The sequence below is a fragment of the Colobus angolensis genome, unplaced genomic scaffold (genome assembly GCF_000951035.1).
Source record: "Colobus angolensis palliatus isolate OR3802 unplaced genomic scaffold, Cang.pa_1.0 Scaffold34, whole genome shotgun sequence".
NCBI classification, from domain to species: Eukaryota; Metazoa; Chordata; class Mammalia; order Primates; family Cercopithecidae; genus Colobus; species Colobus angolensis.
Window position 1 is genome coordinate 4,812,354 of NW_012116710.1, and position 17,547 is coordinate 4,829,900.

Here is a 17,547-nt window from a genome sequence, read left to right on the forward strand (position 1 = left end):
AAAAAAAAAAAAAAAAAAAATAGGCCATCTCGGTTTGTATTGGGCCAGGAGAACCCAGCCTAGACAGCAGGCCCACATGTTGGCGGGCTGGGGTCTTTCTGAATAACACAGATTCTCTCCCCAGGGGTTGGCCGGAGACCTATGACATGAATACCTCGGAGCCCAAGACAGAGCAGGAAAGCATCACTCCTGGGGGCCGGCCCCCATACCGCAGCAATGCTCCCTGGCAGTGGAGCGGGCCCGCATCCCATAACTCTCTACCAGCCTCCAAGTGGGCCACTCCAGCTACCCCCGGCCACGCCCAGTCCCTGAGCCGGCCCCTGAAGCAGACCCCCATAGTCCCCTTCCGGGAGTCCCAGCCACTGCACAGCAAGAGGTAAGCACTTGCGGGGGGGCAAGCACTTCCCAATCCCCACCGGCCCACACCTGTCCTCCGCCCCTCCCTCTCCGCACTATTTCCTCCATCCTCTTCATCGCCTCAGGCTTTCGACCTTCCTTCTTATCCTTACGGCTCCCTTGTTTCTCCCTCCCTCCTTCCCTTCGGCTTTCACCATAGGCCTCTTGTTTGGGACCCAGTGCTGGGGAGCTCAGCATCTGAGTTAGAAATTCAGTATACTAAGTAGACGATTAAAGCTCTGCTTTTTTAGGCTGGGCACAGTGGCTCACGCCTGTGATCCCAACATTGTGGGAGGTCAAGGCAGGAGCATTGCTTGAGGCCAGGAGTTAGAGAGCTTGGGTAACACAGCGGAACGCTGACTCTACAAAAAACATTTATTAAAAATTAGCCAGGCGTGATGCGCACCTGTGGTCCCAGCCACCCAGGAGGCTGAGGTGGGAGGATGGCTTGAGCCCAGGAGTTGGAGGCTGCAGTGAGCTGTGATTGCACCACAGCACCCCAGACTGAGCAATACCTCTTCTCTGAAAAAAAAAAAAAACTGTTATTTTTAAGGTGAAGGGACTGATAAGCACAAAATTTAGGACAGTGATTTCTTCCTGGAGGAGGCAGGGAAATGGAAGTGGGGAAGCCCATGGATAGATGTTATCACCACTGTTCTAGTCCCAGGGTTGGGTGGTACCTTCAGGGAGTTAGTTTTATGATGATGACAAATGTAACTTACAGATACTCTTTTGAAGATATTATATATTAAAAGATAAAAAGAAAATTTTCCCCAAAAATGAAGGAATCCAACTTGCAGAGGGACATCTTGTCCCCGGGGGGCAGAGGCGAGAACGGTCTTGGGCAGCCTGCAAAAGCTGTGGGTTGGGGGCAGCTGCAGTGGATCCGGGAAGAGGGGGCAGAGGGGCATCCCAGCTTCTCTCACCCTGTGCTCAGCATCCTCCCCTTCATCCTGAGCAGTGGACAGCAGAAGGGATGTGGCTGGGCAGGGGAAAGGTCTGTCGGTCCGTCCGTCCATCCTCCCAGGGCAGGGGTACCCTCCCACTCACCCTCTGCCTCCTTCCTCCCCTTGTCTCCTTCCAGGCCTGTCAGCTTCCCAGAAACCCCTTACACAGTATCACCAGCAGGGGCCGACAGAGTCCCTCCCTACCGACAGCCTTCTGGGAGCTTCTCCACCCCCGGCTCGGCCACCTATGTGAGATACAAGCCATCCCCAGAAAGGTCAGCCTCTCTCCATTCTTTTCATGTTAAGGGATCTGATGAAAACTGTGGCTCCTTCTTCCCCAGGAAATGCACACCCCCACAATTTTATTTGCCATTTTATGGTGTTTCTGGACCCCTGAAGGTCCTCAGAGGACTCAGCCCTATGGGGTGGTTATGTCTCATGTTTTGGAGCTAAACTGGGCCGGGCTGGGTGGGACCCATCGTTGGCTTTCCTTGCAGCAGAATTGTGGTTGCTATTCTCTTGACACCTGTTGAGGAAGAGCGTCCACCATCCAGCACGGCCACACATCTAACTCTCTCCAGCCCTAAGTCCCTACGACCTGGCTGCCAGCATTACCCAGTTTTCAAGATCTTTCAGGCTTCAGTTGTGCCCGCTTGTGTCCATCTGCAACCTGGCAGCCTGAGAGATCTCCCCAAACCTTCCATGACTCCCCAGTGTCCTCAGGATAAACCTGGCATTCAAGGCCCTTCAGGCTCTGGCTCTGGCTGAGCTTACTCCCCAGCTGCCTTCAGCCCTCGTGCCCTCTGTTCTTCCTCCGCCCCCAGGTCCCTGGGGCAGCCACATCAATCCCAGTCCTTGGGCCTGAGCTATGGGCCTCTTCCTGTGAATGTCCCCTTCCTCCTTCTCCCTGCAGTGGTCCTCCTCCTGAGCATCTGTGTCACCCATCCCGCCTCCTTTCCCTGCTTTCTTGCCCAGGCCACCACAGTGGGCTTCCAGCCTTCATCTCACCTCCTCTGGTCTAGCCTCCACTTAACAGCCAGAGGGATCTTTCTGTGTCCTTTTTTTTTTTTTTTTTTGGAGACCGCTCTGTTGCCCAGGCTAGAGTATAGTGGCATGATCTTGGCTGACTGCAACCTCTGCCTCCCAGGTTCAAGTGATTCTCCTGCCTCAGCCTCCTGAGTAGCTGGGACTACAGGCTCCCACCACCACGCCCAGCTAATTTTTGTATTTTTAGTAGAGACAGAGTTTCACCATGTTGGCCAGACTGGTCTCAAACTCCTGACCTCAAGTGATCTGCCCACCTCAGCTTCCCAAAGTTCTGGGATTACAAGTGTGAGCGCCCGTGCCCGTCCAGATCTTTCTATATCTGAACATGCCTGTCCCCTGCTCCAAACCCTCTCACCACTCCCAGAGCCCTCAGGACACAGCTTTGGCCCCTCCCTGTGGCCACCAAGGCCCCTGGCACCCTGCGAGTCTTGTGCAGTGCCACACATCAGCCACACTGGCCACTCCCAGCTTCCTAGGGGGACTGTCTGCATTTCACAGCCTTGATGGTATTCCTTCCTTGGCCTGAATGTGCTTCACACTCCTCACCCCCACTCCCCCTGTCCTACCAACTCGAGCTTCTGTGCCCCTCTCCAGAACGCTTCTCTGGAGCGCCCTCTTGAGGCAAGGCACTGCCCCCCAATTCCCTGTGTATTTCCTGATTGTGGCCTTGAGCACACTCTCCATCTTTATTAGCCAGCTAAGAGTGCGTGCTTGCGCATGTGCATGTGTATGCACCTGTAAGAGAGCGAGAAAGAGAGAGCGTAAGCGTGCTCTTCAAGACCTCCCATCACATAGTACAGAGTTCGACACGTGGCTGATCTTTGGTATATATTGGATGAAAGGATGGAGTGAGCGGGTTTGTTAAAAATGAAACCACCTACCTTAAGACCAGGAATCAGGCCACCAGACCAGTGGTTCTCAGTCTTTAGCAGGCATTGGAATCATCCGGAGGAGGACTTGTTAAAATACAGATTACTGGGCCTGAGCCCCGAATTTCTGGCCTGGTAGGTTCAGGGCTGCACCAGAGACCATTCTCTGAGAGTCGCCACACTCATCCATTGTTAGATTCTAAGCCTCTTGTTCAACTGGGGAAGCATACCGACTGTTTCTTCTTCTAGCAGCCACACCATTCAGCTTTCATTCGGCAAAGGGTCTCAAGAGCTTTCTGGCGTGCCGGGAGGAGTATCTGAGATACTCAGTGACGAGGGGGTTCTGTAGTCAGCCCTTGCTGATCGTGATGGAGAGGATGGTAAAAACCACGTGCACTCTGATGAGCACTCTAATAGAGGAAGAGGGAACACAGCCCAGCCCTGGAGGTCTAGGCTGGCTGCCTGGAGGAGGTGACATCTGAACAGAATTTTGAGGGACTATTAGGAGTTTGCCACAGAGAGGAGAGAAAAAGTCATTCCAAACAGAGCAAAGGCCACAGACATGAACAAACAGGACTCTGTGAAACACGGGAGAATCGGAGAGGAATCTGGTGTGTGTGGGACACGGGGTGTGGGGGCACCCAGGCGACAGCAGGGGCTGAGGTTGTAAATGGCAGTTAGAGCAACTTGCCAGTAACAAAGGTGGTGGCAGTGGTGTTACCGAAAGCTCTTGGGAACTGTTTTGTTTTTGTTTTTGTTTTTCCCTAAAATCTTGGTATCTCCCTTTATATTTTCTTTGAACTTTTTATTTTGTAATAATTATTGAGTCACAGGAAGTTGCCAAAAAAAAACACATACAGGTGGCCAGGCACAGTGGCTCATGCCTGTAATCCCTGCACTTTGGGAGGCCAAGGTGGGTGGATCATCTGAGGTCAGGAGTTCGAGACCAGCCTGGCCAACATGATGAAACCCCATGTCTACTAAAAATACAAAAAAAATTAGCTGGGTGTGGTGGTATGCACCTGTAATCCCAGCTACTCAGGAAACTGAGGCGAGAGAATCGCTTGAACCCGCTAGGTGGAGGTTGCAGTGAGCCAAGATTGTGCCACTGCACTCTAGCCTGGGCAACAAGAACAAAAACTCCATCTCAAAAAAAAAAAAAAAAAACATACAGGGAGGTCTTGTGAGCCTGAATCCTTCACGCAGCCTCCCCTATTGTTAACATCTTGTATGGTTATAACGCAATATCAAAGCAGGAGGTTGACATGGGTACAGGCCTACAGCTTATTCGGAATTCACCAGTTATGCATGCACTCATTTGTGTGTGTGTGTCTGTAGCTGTGCGCAATTTTATCACACGTGAAGTCTTGTGTAACCATCACGGGGTGCCTCACGCTGTCCTTTTATAGCCACGCCCATCTCCTCCCCCTATGCCTAACCCCTAGCATTCACCATTCATCTGTTCTGAGGCTCTTTTTTTTTTTTTTTTTTTTTTTGGAGACACAGTCTCACTCTGTCAGCCAGGCTGGAGTGCAATGGCATGATCATAGCTCACTGAAGCCTCACTCTCCTGGGCACACGCAGTCCTCCCATCTCAGCCTTGCAAGTAGCTAGGACTGCAGGCATGCACCACCACACCCAGCCAATTTTTCTTTTCTTTCATAGAGACAAGGTCTCCCTGTGTTGCCGAGACTGGTCTTGAAGTCCTTGCCTCAAGCCATCCTCAGGCAACCTGGACATCCCAAAGTGCTAGGATTACAGGCGTGAGCCACCGCACCCAGCCTGTCTTCTTTAATTGTTGTTATTTCATGATGAATGTTAGATAAAAGAAATTGGATATACATATGCTTCAGAGGTTGTCTTTTTCACTCAGCAGAATATCCTTAAGGTTCATCCATGTTATCGCAAGTCTCTAGTTCATTCATTATGCTGTTTATTCTGTGGTCTGGATATACCACAGTTTAACCACTCACCCTATACCACAGTTTAACCACTCACCCATCAAAAGACATTTGGGGGAGTGCATATTCAGGACACTTTGAATCTATGCTCCTGGGTTGAAATAAAGTTTTTTAAAATATTAAAAATATATTTTTTAAAAAATTTAAAAAGAAAGACATTTGGGTAGTTTCCGAGTTTTGGCTATTATAAATATTCATGTGGTGAACATGTACATTCAGGCATACAGGTTTCTGCATGAAAATAAGTTTTCATTTCTCTGGGATAAATGCCCAGGAGTACAATTGCTTACCGTATGGTAAGTCCATTTTTAGTTTGAAAAGGAACTGCCAAACTGTTTTCCAGAGTGTCTGTATCATTTTATATTCCCACCAGCAGAGCGTGAGTGATCCGGGTCTGCACATCCTCACATTTGGCGTTGTCACTGTTTCTCATTTTAGCTCTTTTGATAGGTGTGCAACGATATCTCCCTGTGATTTTAATGTGCATGTTCCTAATGGCTAAAGATGTTGAACACCTTTTCGTGCCTTATTTGCCAATCCTGTATCCTCTTCAGTGAAGTGCCTGTGCGTGTCTTTTTGCGTCTTCTAATTGGATGCAATGGTGTTCAGTGTCTGAGAGTTCTTTGGACGTTCTAAATACAAGTCCTTTGTCAGATATGCGATTTGCAAATGTTTCCTCCCAGCCTTTAGTTTGTCTTTTTTACAGGGTCTTTCACAGAACAAAAGTTTTTTATTTTATTTTTTATTTTTATGCATTTATTTATTTATTTTTTGAGACGGAGTCTTGCTCTGTTGCCCAGGCCGGAGTACAGGGTGCCATCTCGGCTCACTGCAACTTCTGCCTCCCAGGTTCAAGCGATTCTCATGCCTCAACCTCCCATGAAGCTGGGATTACAGGTACGCACAACCGTCCCAGCTAGTTTTTGTATTTTTAGTAGAGACAGGGTTTCGCCATGTTATCCAGGCTGGTCTCAAACTCCTGGGCTAAAGTGATCCTCCTGCCTTGGCCTCCCAAAGTGCTGGGATTACGGGCATGAGCCACCATACCCGGTCTAAGTTTTTTATTTTGATAAGGCCCAAATTATCTTTTTTGTTGTTGTTTTTTAATTTTATGGATCAGGTTTTTGGTGTTGTCTAAGAACTCTGCTTAGTGCTGGGTCCTGAAGATTTTCTCGTGTTTTTTTCTGGAAGTTTTACTGTTTTACATTTAAGTCCATGATCCATTTTGAGTTTTGTTTTAATTTTTGTATAAGGTGAGAGGTTTAGGTTGAGGTTCCTTTATTGAAAAGGTTACCCCCACTCCACTGTACTGCTTTTGTTCCTTAAGGCAAAAACTGCTTTTGTTCCTTAAGGCAAAAATGGGGGAGTGCAGAATTAATTGGATATCCTTGTGTGGATCTGTTTCTGAGTTCCATTGATCTCTATGCGTGATCTCAGCGACACCTCTCAGCAACTCCTTGAGGTGGGTAGTTTAATTACCCTCATTTTACGGAGGGAAAACTATAGTTCAGTGAGGTGAATTCACTTGGCTAAGGTCACTCTGCCAGGATGTAACAGAGCCAAGATGAGAACCCAGGACTATGGTTCCAGAGGACTCACCCTGACATAGCACTTTGGGAGGCTGAGGTGGGAGGATTGCTTGGGCCTGGGCTGTCAAGGCTTCAGTGAGCCAGGTGTGCAACATTGCACTCCAGCCTGGGTGACAGACTGAAACTCTGTCCCAAAATAATTAATTAATTAAGAGGGAAGGGGCTGGGCTCGGTGGCTCAAGCCTGTAATCCTAGCACTTTGGGAGGCCGAGGTGGGTGGATCACGAGGTCAGGAGTTTGAGACCAGCCTGGCCAAGATGGTGAAACCCCGTCTCTACTAAAAATACAAAAGTTAGCCTGGGCGCGGTGGCAGGTGCCTGTAGTCCCAGCTACTCAGGAGGCTGAGGCAGGAGAATCACTTGAACCCGGGAGGCGGAGGTTGCAGTGAGCTGAGATCGTGCCACTGCACTCTAACCTGGGTAACAGAACAAGACTCTGTCTCAGAAAAAAAAAAAAAAAAGGAAGGAAGGAACTGGATCACTTGCCCACCCCTCAACCCCTGGCAAGGTTACATTGCACCCCTGTGGCTGTGTTAACTGTCAGGATTTACTCAAGTCACGTTGACAGAGGGCTGGCTGCCAGAGTGGAATCTGGGCAAGCAGGAACAGAGAAGGTGATGACTGCTGGGGTGGCAGCCAACAAGGCTACATCATCTGACCATCATTTTGCCCAGGCATCCTGTCATTTACCTGTCTATTGTTCCATCGGTTGGTGTGTGAGACTGACAGAGCAGGCGGGAGCTCTGCCCGGCGAGGCTCCTGCCCACAGTGCTGTCTGTCTTGGTGCTTTCCTCTGTGGCCAAAAGGGAAGCTCAAGCCAGCATCCCATAGCCCAACCCTGCTCCCCGTGAGGTGCCTCCCCAGAGTTAGTACCTCCAGCTTCTGCCTGGAGACACCTGAAACGACAGCTAGTCAGCTCCTCCCAAAACCCCAAACCCTTTATCTATAAAGTGAGTTATCTTCCAAAAAGAGATAATTACTTTAAAATTACTCAGATGAGGTTAAAGACAGCAATTTGATCTTCTGTACTGCCAGAGATGTTTCCCCAGAGCTGTGTGTGATGAGATGCTGGGATGTCCCGATTTCCAATCAGTTTGACCAAAATTGGACAGTGATAGACATGGTCCCAGATGGGATATGTTCAGCATCCCAATGAATGGCCAACACAGGTCAGTTTGCATTGGGATGATAAAAAGTCTTGTTAGTTGAGTGGGGCACAGTGGCTCACACCTATAATCCCAGCACTTTGGGAGGCCGAGGTGGGCAGTTGCAAGCAGATCACTTGAGGAGTTTGAGACCAGCCTGGCCAATATGGTGAAACCTCATCTCTACTAAAAATACAAAAATTAGCTTGGCATCTTGGCGCGTGCCTGTCTTCCCTTGGGAGGCTGAGGCAAGAGAATATCGGTTGAACACTGGAAGTGGAAGTTCGCGTCACTGCTGCACTCCAGCCTAAGCAATAGGTCAAGACTTCGTCTCAAAAAAACAAAAAAAGTCTTGTTAGCAAGAGAAGTCATGGTTGGATAAAGTACAGGTTGTCTGATTGGGGAGAGTAGCTGAGAGATGAAACAAGGTCAAATATGCCCAACGAAAGAGAAGGGTCTATCTGTTACGATTAGGTTTAGCTGCATAGTATACAAAATAGTAGTTCTGACAAGATTGTTTCTTTCCCCACATTGACAGGAAACCAGGCCCCTCTTCCTTGATGTATCGCTGTCCTTGGCCTTTTGCCTCCTGGTTCAAGGTGGCTTTTCAAGCTGTAGCCTTGAGGAGGTGGTGAGGCAAAGGCACTCGCAGCACACTGGTGAGGTGGCTTCGAAGCTGGAAGTCACGTGTGGCGCCTCCACTTTTATCTCATTGGCCAGAGCTGCAAGGGATCCTGGGACATGTAGTCTGGTGATCCAGTCTCATTGCTGCCCCAGATACAGTTGGGATTCTGTTACCAAGGAGGAAGGAGAGGCTAGTCATGGGGAGCAGCCTGCAGCGTCTGCCACTCAGACTTTCTGCTCTCCCCGGGCTCATCCTAGCCATTTTTCCTGAGTGCTGAGGATTTCACAGCGACTTTTTGGGAAAACTGAATAAGTGCATCAACACTCCGATCTCCAGCAAGGATGGAGCCACATTTTACGAGGCAGCTAGCCAGGTGTGAAGTCAGCTAGTAAGGTGAAGATTGCTTATAGTCAGAGTTGCTTTTGTAAAATCCCTTTGATTGCTGGAAACTGGGCCCTCAGACTTCGAGAAAAGTAAGAATTCACGTTTTGTACATCCTGTGTTTGGGCTCTGTCTTCCTTTCCTGGAAGTGTCAGAGGTCAAGGTCTGGTTAAGGGCAAGGAGGATGGTGTGTTTTTTCCTGGCAAGTGAGTAAAGTTGAGTTTTCAGAGAGTGCAGTGCTCCTTGAAACACCCCTCTACTGTGCTCAGGGCGTTGAAGCCAGGGGGTTAGACTGTCTCTGTAGAGACAGTCCTGGCTTTGAGCTGGCAGGATGACCCTGAATAAGTCAATTACTTCCTCTTTGGCATCTTGGGGGATCCCAGTTTATCACCTCGTCTCCCCCTGCCAGATCCTCCCAAGTTGAAAGTACAGGTGCCAGGAGACAACCAGGGAATTGCAATATCAACACTTTTTTTTGTTGTTTTTTGTTTTTTTGAAATGGACTCTCACTCTGTCGTCCAGGCTGGAGCACAGTGATGCAATCTTGGCTCATTGCAACCTGCAACCTCCCCGTCCCGGGTTCAAGTGATTCTCCTGCCTCAGCCTCCCAAGTAGCTGGGACGTCACAGGCACACACCACCACACCTGGCTAATTTTTGTATTTTTAGTAGAGACGAAGTTTTGCCATATTGGCCAGGCTGGTCTCGAACTCCTGAGCTCTAGTGATCCGCCTACCTCGGCCTCCCAAAGTGCTAGGATTACAGGCATGAGCCACCACGCCTGGCTAATATCAACATTACTAATGGAGGCTCAGTAACTCCCCCAGAGCACAGGGCCTGTGTCAGTGAGGTTCTTCTGGCTGAAGCAACCAAACTTTGGCTCAAACATTGTAGGAATTTGTTATCTCACAGAAAAGGAAATTCAGGAGCAGGGCAGGTTCCAGGGAGGGTGAACCCAGCTTCTTGACCACATTATCAAGGGCCAGATTCCTTCTGCCTCCTCTCTTCCATCATCAGAGTGGGCCTCACCTGCAGGCTGGTAGCAAGAGGGCAGCAGCAGCTTGTGATGTTAAATCTGGACCCAACAGCATCTGGAGGGCAAAGAGAGGCCATCTTTTCTTGTCATCCCTCTTAGGAGCAAGGAGATTTCCCAGAAGCCTCTGGGCAGACTTACCCTGTTTCAGTCAGACGGTGCTGGGTAACAGACACCTGAAAGTCTCTGTGGCTTAAATCAGCAAAGTTTATTTCTCAACCCCCTCCTTAGTTCCACTGCTGGTTGGCAGGGACCTCGCAGGACCCAGGCTCCGCAGGCAGCCAGCAACTCCAAGTCACTTCCCTGACAGCTCAGCTACGAGCGCTGTTCCCATTCAGCCAGTCTCAAGGGACCCGGAAGTGTGTCCTGCCACCTGCTTGGAAGTGGAGAACTGGAAACGTTTTGTGGGCGTCTTAATAACTCTGACCTCCCTTCATGTCTCATCAGCCAAAATTGGGTCACAGGCCTGTCTCTGAACCAACCTGAGGCAGGGAGAAGACTTTCTACCACGACCAACTGTGATCCAGGGAGGACTGGACATTAGGAAGTGTCTACAAGACTCACCCCATGGTTGTAGACAAGGGCCGCTGGGGCTTGGCGTGGTGGCTCACACCTGTAGTCCCAGCGCTTTGGGAAGCTGAAGTAGGCAGATCGCTTGGGCCCAGGAGTTTGAGACCAGCCTGGGCAACATAGTGAAACCCATCTCTACAAAAAATACTAAAAATTAGCCAGGCATGGTAACATGCACCTATAGTACCAGCTACTCAAGAGGCTGAGGTGGGAGGATCGCTTAAGCTGGGAGGCAGAGGATGCAGTGAGCTGAGATTGTGCCACTGCACTCCAGCCTGGTTGACAGAGCGAGACCCCGTCTCAAAAAAAATAAAAAAATAAAAAAAAGAATGCCACTGGGACATGAGGGCACAGTGAGAGCCTTCTACCGCCACCTCCCTTAAATCCTAGCCTTGCCTGTGAGTGTGTGAAGCCGGCCTCCAGGAGGACCTCTGTCTAGGGGATAACTTTATTCCATCCACTCCCCAACCCTATGAGGTAGAAAATGTTACCTGGTGAGCTGGCCATGGTAGAACAGACAGAGTTCTAGCCCATCAGCCAGATGTCCCAAGTTACCATGTGTCAGGAGTCAGCCCATGGCTAAACACTGGGCATGACAGGGCATCCTTCAGTCCTGAGAAGGGCTTACTGTTATTGCCTCTTGACAGCTAAGGAAACTGAGGCTCGGGGCTAGGAAGTGGCTGCATCTGTCTAAGCAAGAGGCCATGGTGAGGCTTGAAGCCCCAATTGCCCAACTCAGGGCCTGCTGCACCCATGAGTGCTTCCCTAGCCTGCTGTCTCCATCAGAGAGCAAGGCAGCCCGAGATAGGCCTGGGGCAGTAGCTGCTGGGGACATTCACCCCATGTGACAGCCAGAAAACAGGACCCCTGAGAGGAGCCCAGGGGTAGGGCTGTCGGCCCAAGCGGCCTCTGCCCCCTCCTTCCCCGAGGAACCCGCCTTGCCCCACCACCACCAGCTCCCTGGCAGGCTTCCCAGGCAAGACTCTCATCCCGGACCCGCAGCTAATAGCACGTTTCCAGGCTTACTCATCCAGCCTTGCTAACAGCTTTCTCTCTCTCATCCACGGCGGAGCCTCCCGTGTGTCTAAAACCCCACTGGTGAGCAAGGCTGAGTCTCAGGTGGTTTTGGACACAGGCTGCTCTTTCACACTGGGCACGTCTCCTCTCTTCCCCTGCAGGTACACGGCTGCCCCACACCCCTTGCTATCTCTTGATCCCCACTTCAGCCACGATGGGACGTCCAGCGGCGACTCCTCTTCCGGCGGCCTGACAAGCCAGGAGAGCACCATGGAACGCCAGAAGCCAGGTAGGGCCCCCACCAGCTGCTGTGCCCACTCGCCCACCTCACTCCACTGGACCTCTTACTTAGAGCTTGACAGGCGACACTCCCCCTCCTGTCAGTGACAGATAAAACACGAAAGAAAGCTGTAAGCGCCACGTGTAAGAGTAGAGAGGGCACCCAGGAGAGCAGCGGAACCAGGGAGCGAGATCCTTATCTGTCCAGACAGGGCATCGGCAGGTTGCGTCTGCTCCCGCTGATAAGGCTGGAGCCGGTGTGCAGCTGTGTGACACAGAGCTGGGAGCCACCAGGGAAGGTAGCTGGAAAAGATCAAACATGGTGCTCTCAGGAGCAGGACTGACTGTGTCCTGTGGCTTCTCATTACATAAACCCTCCTATGTTGTTTTCAACTTTTATGGACATACAGCACATGTTAAGAACCCACATGGCCAGGTACAGGGGCTCACGCCTATAATCCCAGCACTTTGGGAGGCCAAGGTGGGAGGATCATCTGAGGTCAGCAGTTCGAGACCAGCCTGGCCAACATGGTGAAACCCTATCTCTACTGAAAATACAAAAACTACCCGGGCATGGTGGCACGTGTTTGTAGTCCCGGCTACTCGGGAGGCTGAGGCAGGAGAATCGCCTGAACCTGGGAGGCGGAGGTTGCAGTGAGCCGAGATCGTGCCACTGCACTCCAGCCTGGGTGACAAAGCAAGACTTTCTCATAAAAAAGAGGCCAGGCCAAGGCAGGTGGATCATTTGAGGTCAGGAGTTCAAGGCCAGCCTGACCAACAAGGTGAAACCGTGTCTCTACTAAAAATACAAAAATTAGCCAGGTGTGGTGGTACATGCCTGTAATCCCAGCTACTGGGGAGGCTGATGCAGGAGAATTGCTTGAACCTAGGAGGCCGAGGTTGCATTGAGCCGAGATTGATGCACTCCAGCCTGAGTGACAGAGCAAGACTCTGTCTCAAAAAAAGAAAAGAGGGCCGGGTGTGGTGGCTCAAGCCTGTAATCCCAGCACTTTGGGAGGCCGAGACGGGCGGATCACGAGGTCAGGAGATCGAGACCATCCTGGCTAACCCAGTGAAACCCCGTCTCTACTAAAAAATACAAAAAACTAGCCAGGCGAGGTGGCGGGCGCCTGTAGTCCCAGCTACTCGGGAGGCTGAGGCAGGAGAATGGCATAAACCCGGGAGGCGGAGCTTGCAGTGAGCTGAGATCCGGCCACTGCACTCCAGCCCAGGCGACAGAGCGAGACTCCGTCTCAAAAAAAAAAAAAGAAAAGAGAAGAGCCCACGTGATGAGTGCACAGCCTGATAATCTATCGCAGAGTGGACACACCCAGGCGGGAAACAGAATATGGCTAGCCTCCCCAAACGCCCATTCCCCTCCCAGTTAGTATCCCCAAAGGAACCCTGTCCTACTTCTCATAGCCTGAGCTTTGCCTGGTTTTGAATTTCATGGAATACAGAATCACACTGTGTCTATTTTGTGTTTGTGTGTCTGGTTTCTGTCACTCAGTGTCACATTGGTGACAGCCAGCCCTGTGAATGCACAGTGTATCGCAGTATCTGAGCGGTATCCCCGGCTGTCTGAATGAGCCACAATGTATTGCCACATCCTGGTGTTGATAGACATTTGGGTTGTTTACAGTTGGGACTGCCTAGAGCGGTGTTGCTGGGAACATTGTTGTGCCTGTCTTGTGATGAACATATGCTCACATTTCTGTAGGGTATACACCTAGGAGTGAAATTTCTAGGTCATATGTTTAACTTTTTTATTTTATTTTGTTTTATTATTGTTTATTTTTTTGAGACAGAGTCTCACTCTGTTGCCCAAGCTGGAGTGCAGTGGCTCAATCTCAGCTCACTGCAACCTCCGCCTCCCAGGCTCAAGCAGTTCTCCTGCCTCAGCCTCCCGAGTAGCTGGAACCTCAGGCATGCGCCACCACTCCCGGCTAATTTTGTATTTTTAGTAGAGACAGGGTTTCAACATGTTGCCCAGGCTGGTCTTGAACTCCTGACCTCAAGTGATCCACCCGCCTCAGCCTCCCAAAGTGCTGAGATTACAGGTGTGAACCACCGCACAGGGCCAGTATGTTTAACTTTATAAGAAGGTGCCAAACTGTTTCCCAAAATGACAAAGCATCTTATACTCTGTCCAGCAACATGTGAGAGTTCTAGTTGCTCCACGCCCTCACCAGCCTACCAGCCTCTGTGTTTCATTTATTCCGATGGGCAAGTGGTGCCATCACATTGTGGTTTTATTTATTATTTTTTAAAAACATTTTTTGGGCCAGGTGCGGTGGCTCAAGCCTGTAATCCCAGCACTTTGGGAGGCAGAGGCAGGTGGATCACTTGAGGTCAGGAGTTCAAGACCAGCCTGACCAACATAATGAAACCCCACCTCTACCAAAAATACAAAAATTAGCTGGCATGCACCTGTAATCCCAGCTACTCAAGAGGCTGAGGCAGGAGAATCGCTTGAACCCAGGAGATAGAGGTTGCAGTGAGCTGAGACTGTGCATTGCATTCCTCGGAGATAGACTGGCACTCCGTCTAAAAAATAAAAAAAGAAATCATTGTGAGGTCTAGAATGTATTCAAGACCCAGAAAAAAGGTCGGGCACAGTGGCTCACACCTATAATCCTAGCACTTTGGGAAGCTGAGGTGGGAGGATTGCTTGAGGCTAGAAGTTCGAAACAAGAAGGGCAACCTAGCGGGACTCTGCCTCTACAAAAAAAAAAAAAAATAGCTAGGTGTGGCAGTGCGCACCTATGGTCCCAGCTGCTCAAGAGGCTGAGGGGTAAGGATGGCTGCAGCTTGAGGCTGCAGTGAGCCATGATCCACTACACTCTAGCCTGGGCGACAGAGCAACACCCTGTCTCAAAAAAAAAAAAAAAAAAAGGTAGTTCACTAAAGATAGGAAGGATCAGGCTTCACAGCAGATGTGGGGGTTTGCCCAGCCCCGATGGAGCGAGCCATCTTAATAACAGCCACACGGTTTTGTGGACTATCCAGTGTGCAGCGCTGCACATGCGTTCGTGTTTAGTCGTCTCAGGAACGTGACAGAGTAGGCACTGCGACTGGCCCTGGTCAGAGAGGAGGACGATGAGGCACAGAAACGTTGTCACTTGTCCCAGGTCACTAAGCAGGATATGAACAGAACCCTGTTGGGTCCCAGGACCCCCCCCCATAAGCTCCACCCACAATCCCTGACCCACAGAGTATGAGCGTTTCCCAGGCCTCAGAGCACCCAGGTTGGGAAGGTGCCTCCAGGGTCACTGGCTGCCCTGAGACTGTGCCTGGCCCAGGGTTTTAGCGTATCTCTCACGCTGTCCCCTGCCCAGCATGTCGAGGTTGCGGTAGGAAGGCCAGCAGGTCACTGAGGGCTGATCCAGAGAACCAGGATCAGGGCCTGCTGAGGGCAGAGCCAGGGCAGGAGAATGCAGGGGCAGCCAGGATGGGGAGGAAGCTGGCCTTCCAACCTGTGCATGCATTCAACTGATGATGCCACCAGGCTGGGCGCCAGGGATACCGGGTGAGCCAGGCAGGCATGTTTTCTGTCTTCTTGGAGCTGACAGTCTGGTGGGAGAATTGGATAATAACAGGGGCACGATGATGATGAAACATCAACAGTAATGCTGAGTGTAATGTGGAAACTAGGCCGGGCGTGGTGGCTCACACCTGTAATCCCAGCACTTTGGGAGGCCAAGGCGGGAGGATCACTTGAGGTCCGGAGTTCAAGAGCAGCCTGGCCAACATGGTGAAACCCCATCGCTACTAAAAATACAAAAATTAGCTGGATGGTGTGGCAGGGGCCTGTAATCCCAGCTACTCGGGAGGCTGAGGCAGGAGAATCACTTGAACCCGGGAGGCGAGGTTGCAGTGAGCCAAGATCACACCACTGCACTCCAGCCTGGGCAACAAAGCAAGTCTCTGTCTCAAACAAAAAAAAAAAAAGTGGAAACTGTCATAGCCTGCAGAAAGACATTGACAGGGTTTGGAGGGCATCTCTGAGCGAATCACATTTCAGGTGAGGCTGAAATAATGCGAAGAAGTCAGTGGGAATGAGAACATTCCAGGGAAAGTGAACAGGTAGTCGGAGACCCTGAGGTGGTGGTGACGAGGCCCATGTGGTGAGAACTGAGGTCAGGGAGGGGACAGGGGCAGAGTATGTGGAGCCTCGTGGGCCACAGGGAGGCCACTGTCCTGTACTGAGAGTGGGACAGGAGCCACAGGTCTCAGTTTTCTGTGCAGAAGAGGGGCAGGATCTGACTCGGGTGTTCCAAGGGCCCCCTGGCTACAGATTACTGTCAGGTGGGGTGAGAGCAGGACCAGGTGGGGACAGAGGAAGGGGGAGATACACGGTTCTGGATATAGTATTTTAAAGGCAGCATTAACCAAATTTCCTGATGATGCCTAGTTGTGGGCATGAGAGAAGTCAAGGATGCCACAGGGGTTTTGGCCACAGCAGCTGAAAGGAGAATCCATGAACTGAGCAGGAAAACCATGGGAGACGCAGGTGTGGGGGAAGGTACAGCCCTTGACCTTGGCCTTAGCCATGTTCGGTGAGAGTGCCCGACAGATACCCAAGTGGAGATGCTGCAGGGCATCTGAGTTCGAGTCTCAAGTCAGGGGCAGCGGTCAGCCCAGAGGCAGAGCGCTGGAGTTGTCCGTTGTCTGTGGTTTTTGAGGCCAGATGTAACTGTCATGGGTTTTGCTCTGTATAAATGTGGTTTCCCAGCGTGACTGCCTGCCTCCCAGGGAACCAGCACCTTCTGGGCATATAAGGATGTCCCAAAGAGGTAAACCATCAATGGAGGCAGGGAAGGTGGACAAAGAGGCCAGCCTCCCCACTTTCTTGCATCCATGGTTCCCCAGTGAAAGCCCACAGGCAGTGACACCCTCAACTGAGACTAGACGATGTCCAGCCAGGCCATTCTCTGCAGTGGCCCTGAGTGCTCTGCCCGGTCACCCAGGCCACCTTCCCCAGCAGGAACCTGGGCCCGAGAGTACCCTGGGCTTGCACCGGAGGTGGCAGTGTTGTGGTTGCGGGCTCAGGGTCCCACAGGCCTGGTGGGCAGTTCTGAGTCGGGCATGTGCTTGGTGTGTGGCCTCAGCAGTGACCTCCTCCCCCTCAGCCTCAGGTCCCCTGTAGTGGACATCCTAGGTGTCTCTCCTTCCAGGGCAGTTTGGCGGGGGTCCAGTGAGATAATGCTGTCCAAGTCCACGGCCCATCATTAGAACAAGGCCTCCTGCCTACCGGGCACTCACTCTCTACCACTGCCAGCATTGCTGTTGTTGGTGAAGCCCAGGGAGGAGGCAGGGTTTGACAGCATGGGCACTAAACCAGGCCAGCCTGAGCCCCACGTCCTGTCTGGCCCTTTCCTACTGTGTGACCTTGGACCAGCTGCTTAACTACCCCGAGGCTTGTTCCACATCTGTTGGAGATGCTCCTAATAAGCACTTCACAGTGGTACTGGGAGGATACATCAGGGTGATGTATGCAGAGTGCTTACGGTAGCGCCTGACACAGAACACGCGCTTAATGGGAATTATCATTATGTTAATGATCTTGAATACCGTAGTGATCAAAAGTCAGCTTTGGGGTTAAACCACCAGCGTTCAGCTCCTCAGTGCATTTGTGATTTCCATAGATAATATCTAAATGCCCTCCACTGGGGTTGGTCAATTTTTAT

The 17,547-nt window shown here is 51.1% G+C and overlaps 1 protein-coding gene across 1 annotated transcript in view; it reads left to right on the plus strand.

Annotated features, from left to right (window-relative positions):
- Window positions 1-17,547, plus strand: part of SIPA1L3 (signal-induced proliferation-associated 1 like 3) — a 328,322-nt gene that overhangs the window by 250,186 nt on the left and 60,589 nt on the right. The window contains exons 11-13 of the mRNA XM_011952514.1: window positions 125-376; window positions 1,481-1,618; window positions 11,740-11,867. Coding sequence (XP_011807904.1) covers window positions 125-376; window positions 1,481-1,618; window positions 11,740-11,867 — 518 coding nt within the window. The remainder of the gene's footprint in view (window positions 1-124; window positions 377-1,480; window positions 1,619-11,739; window positions 11,868-17,547) is intronic.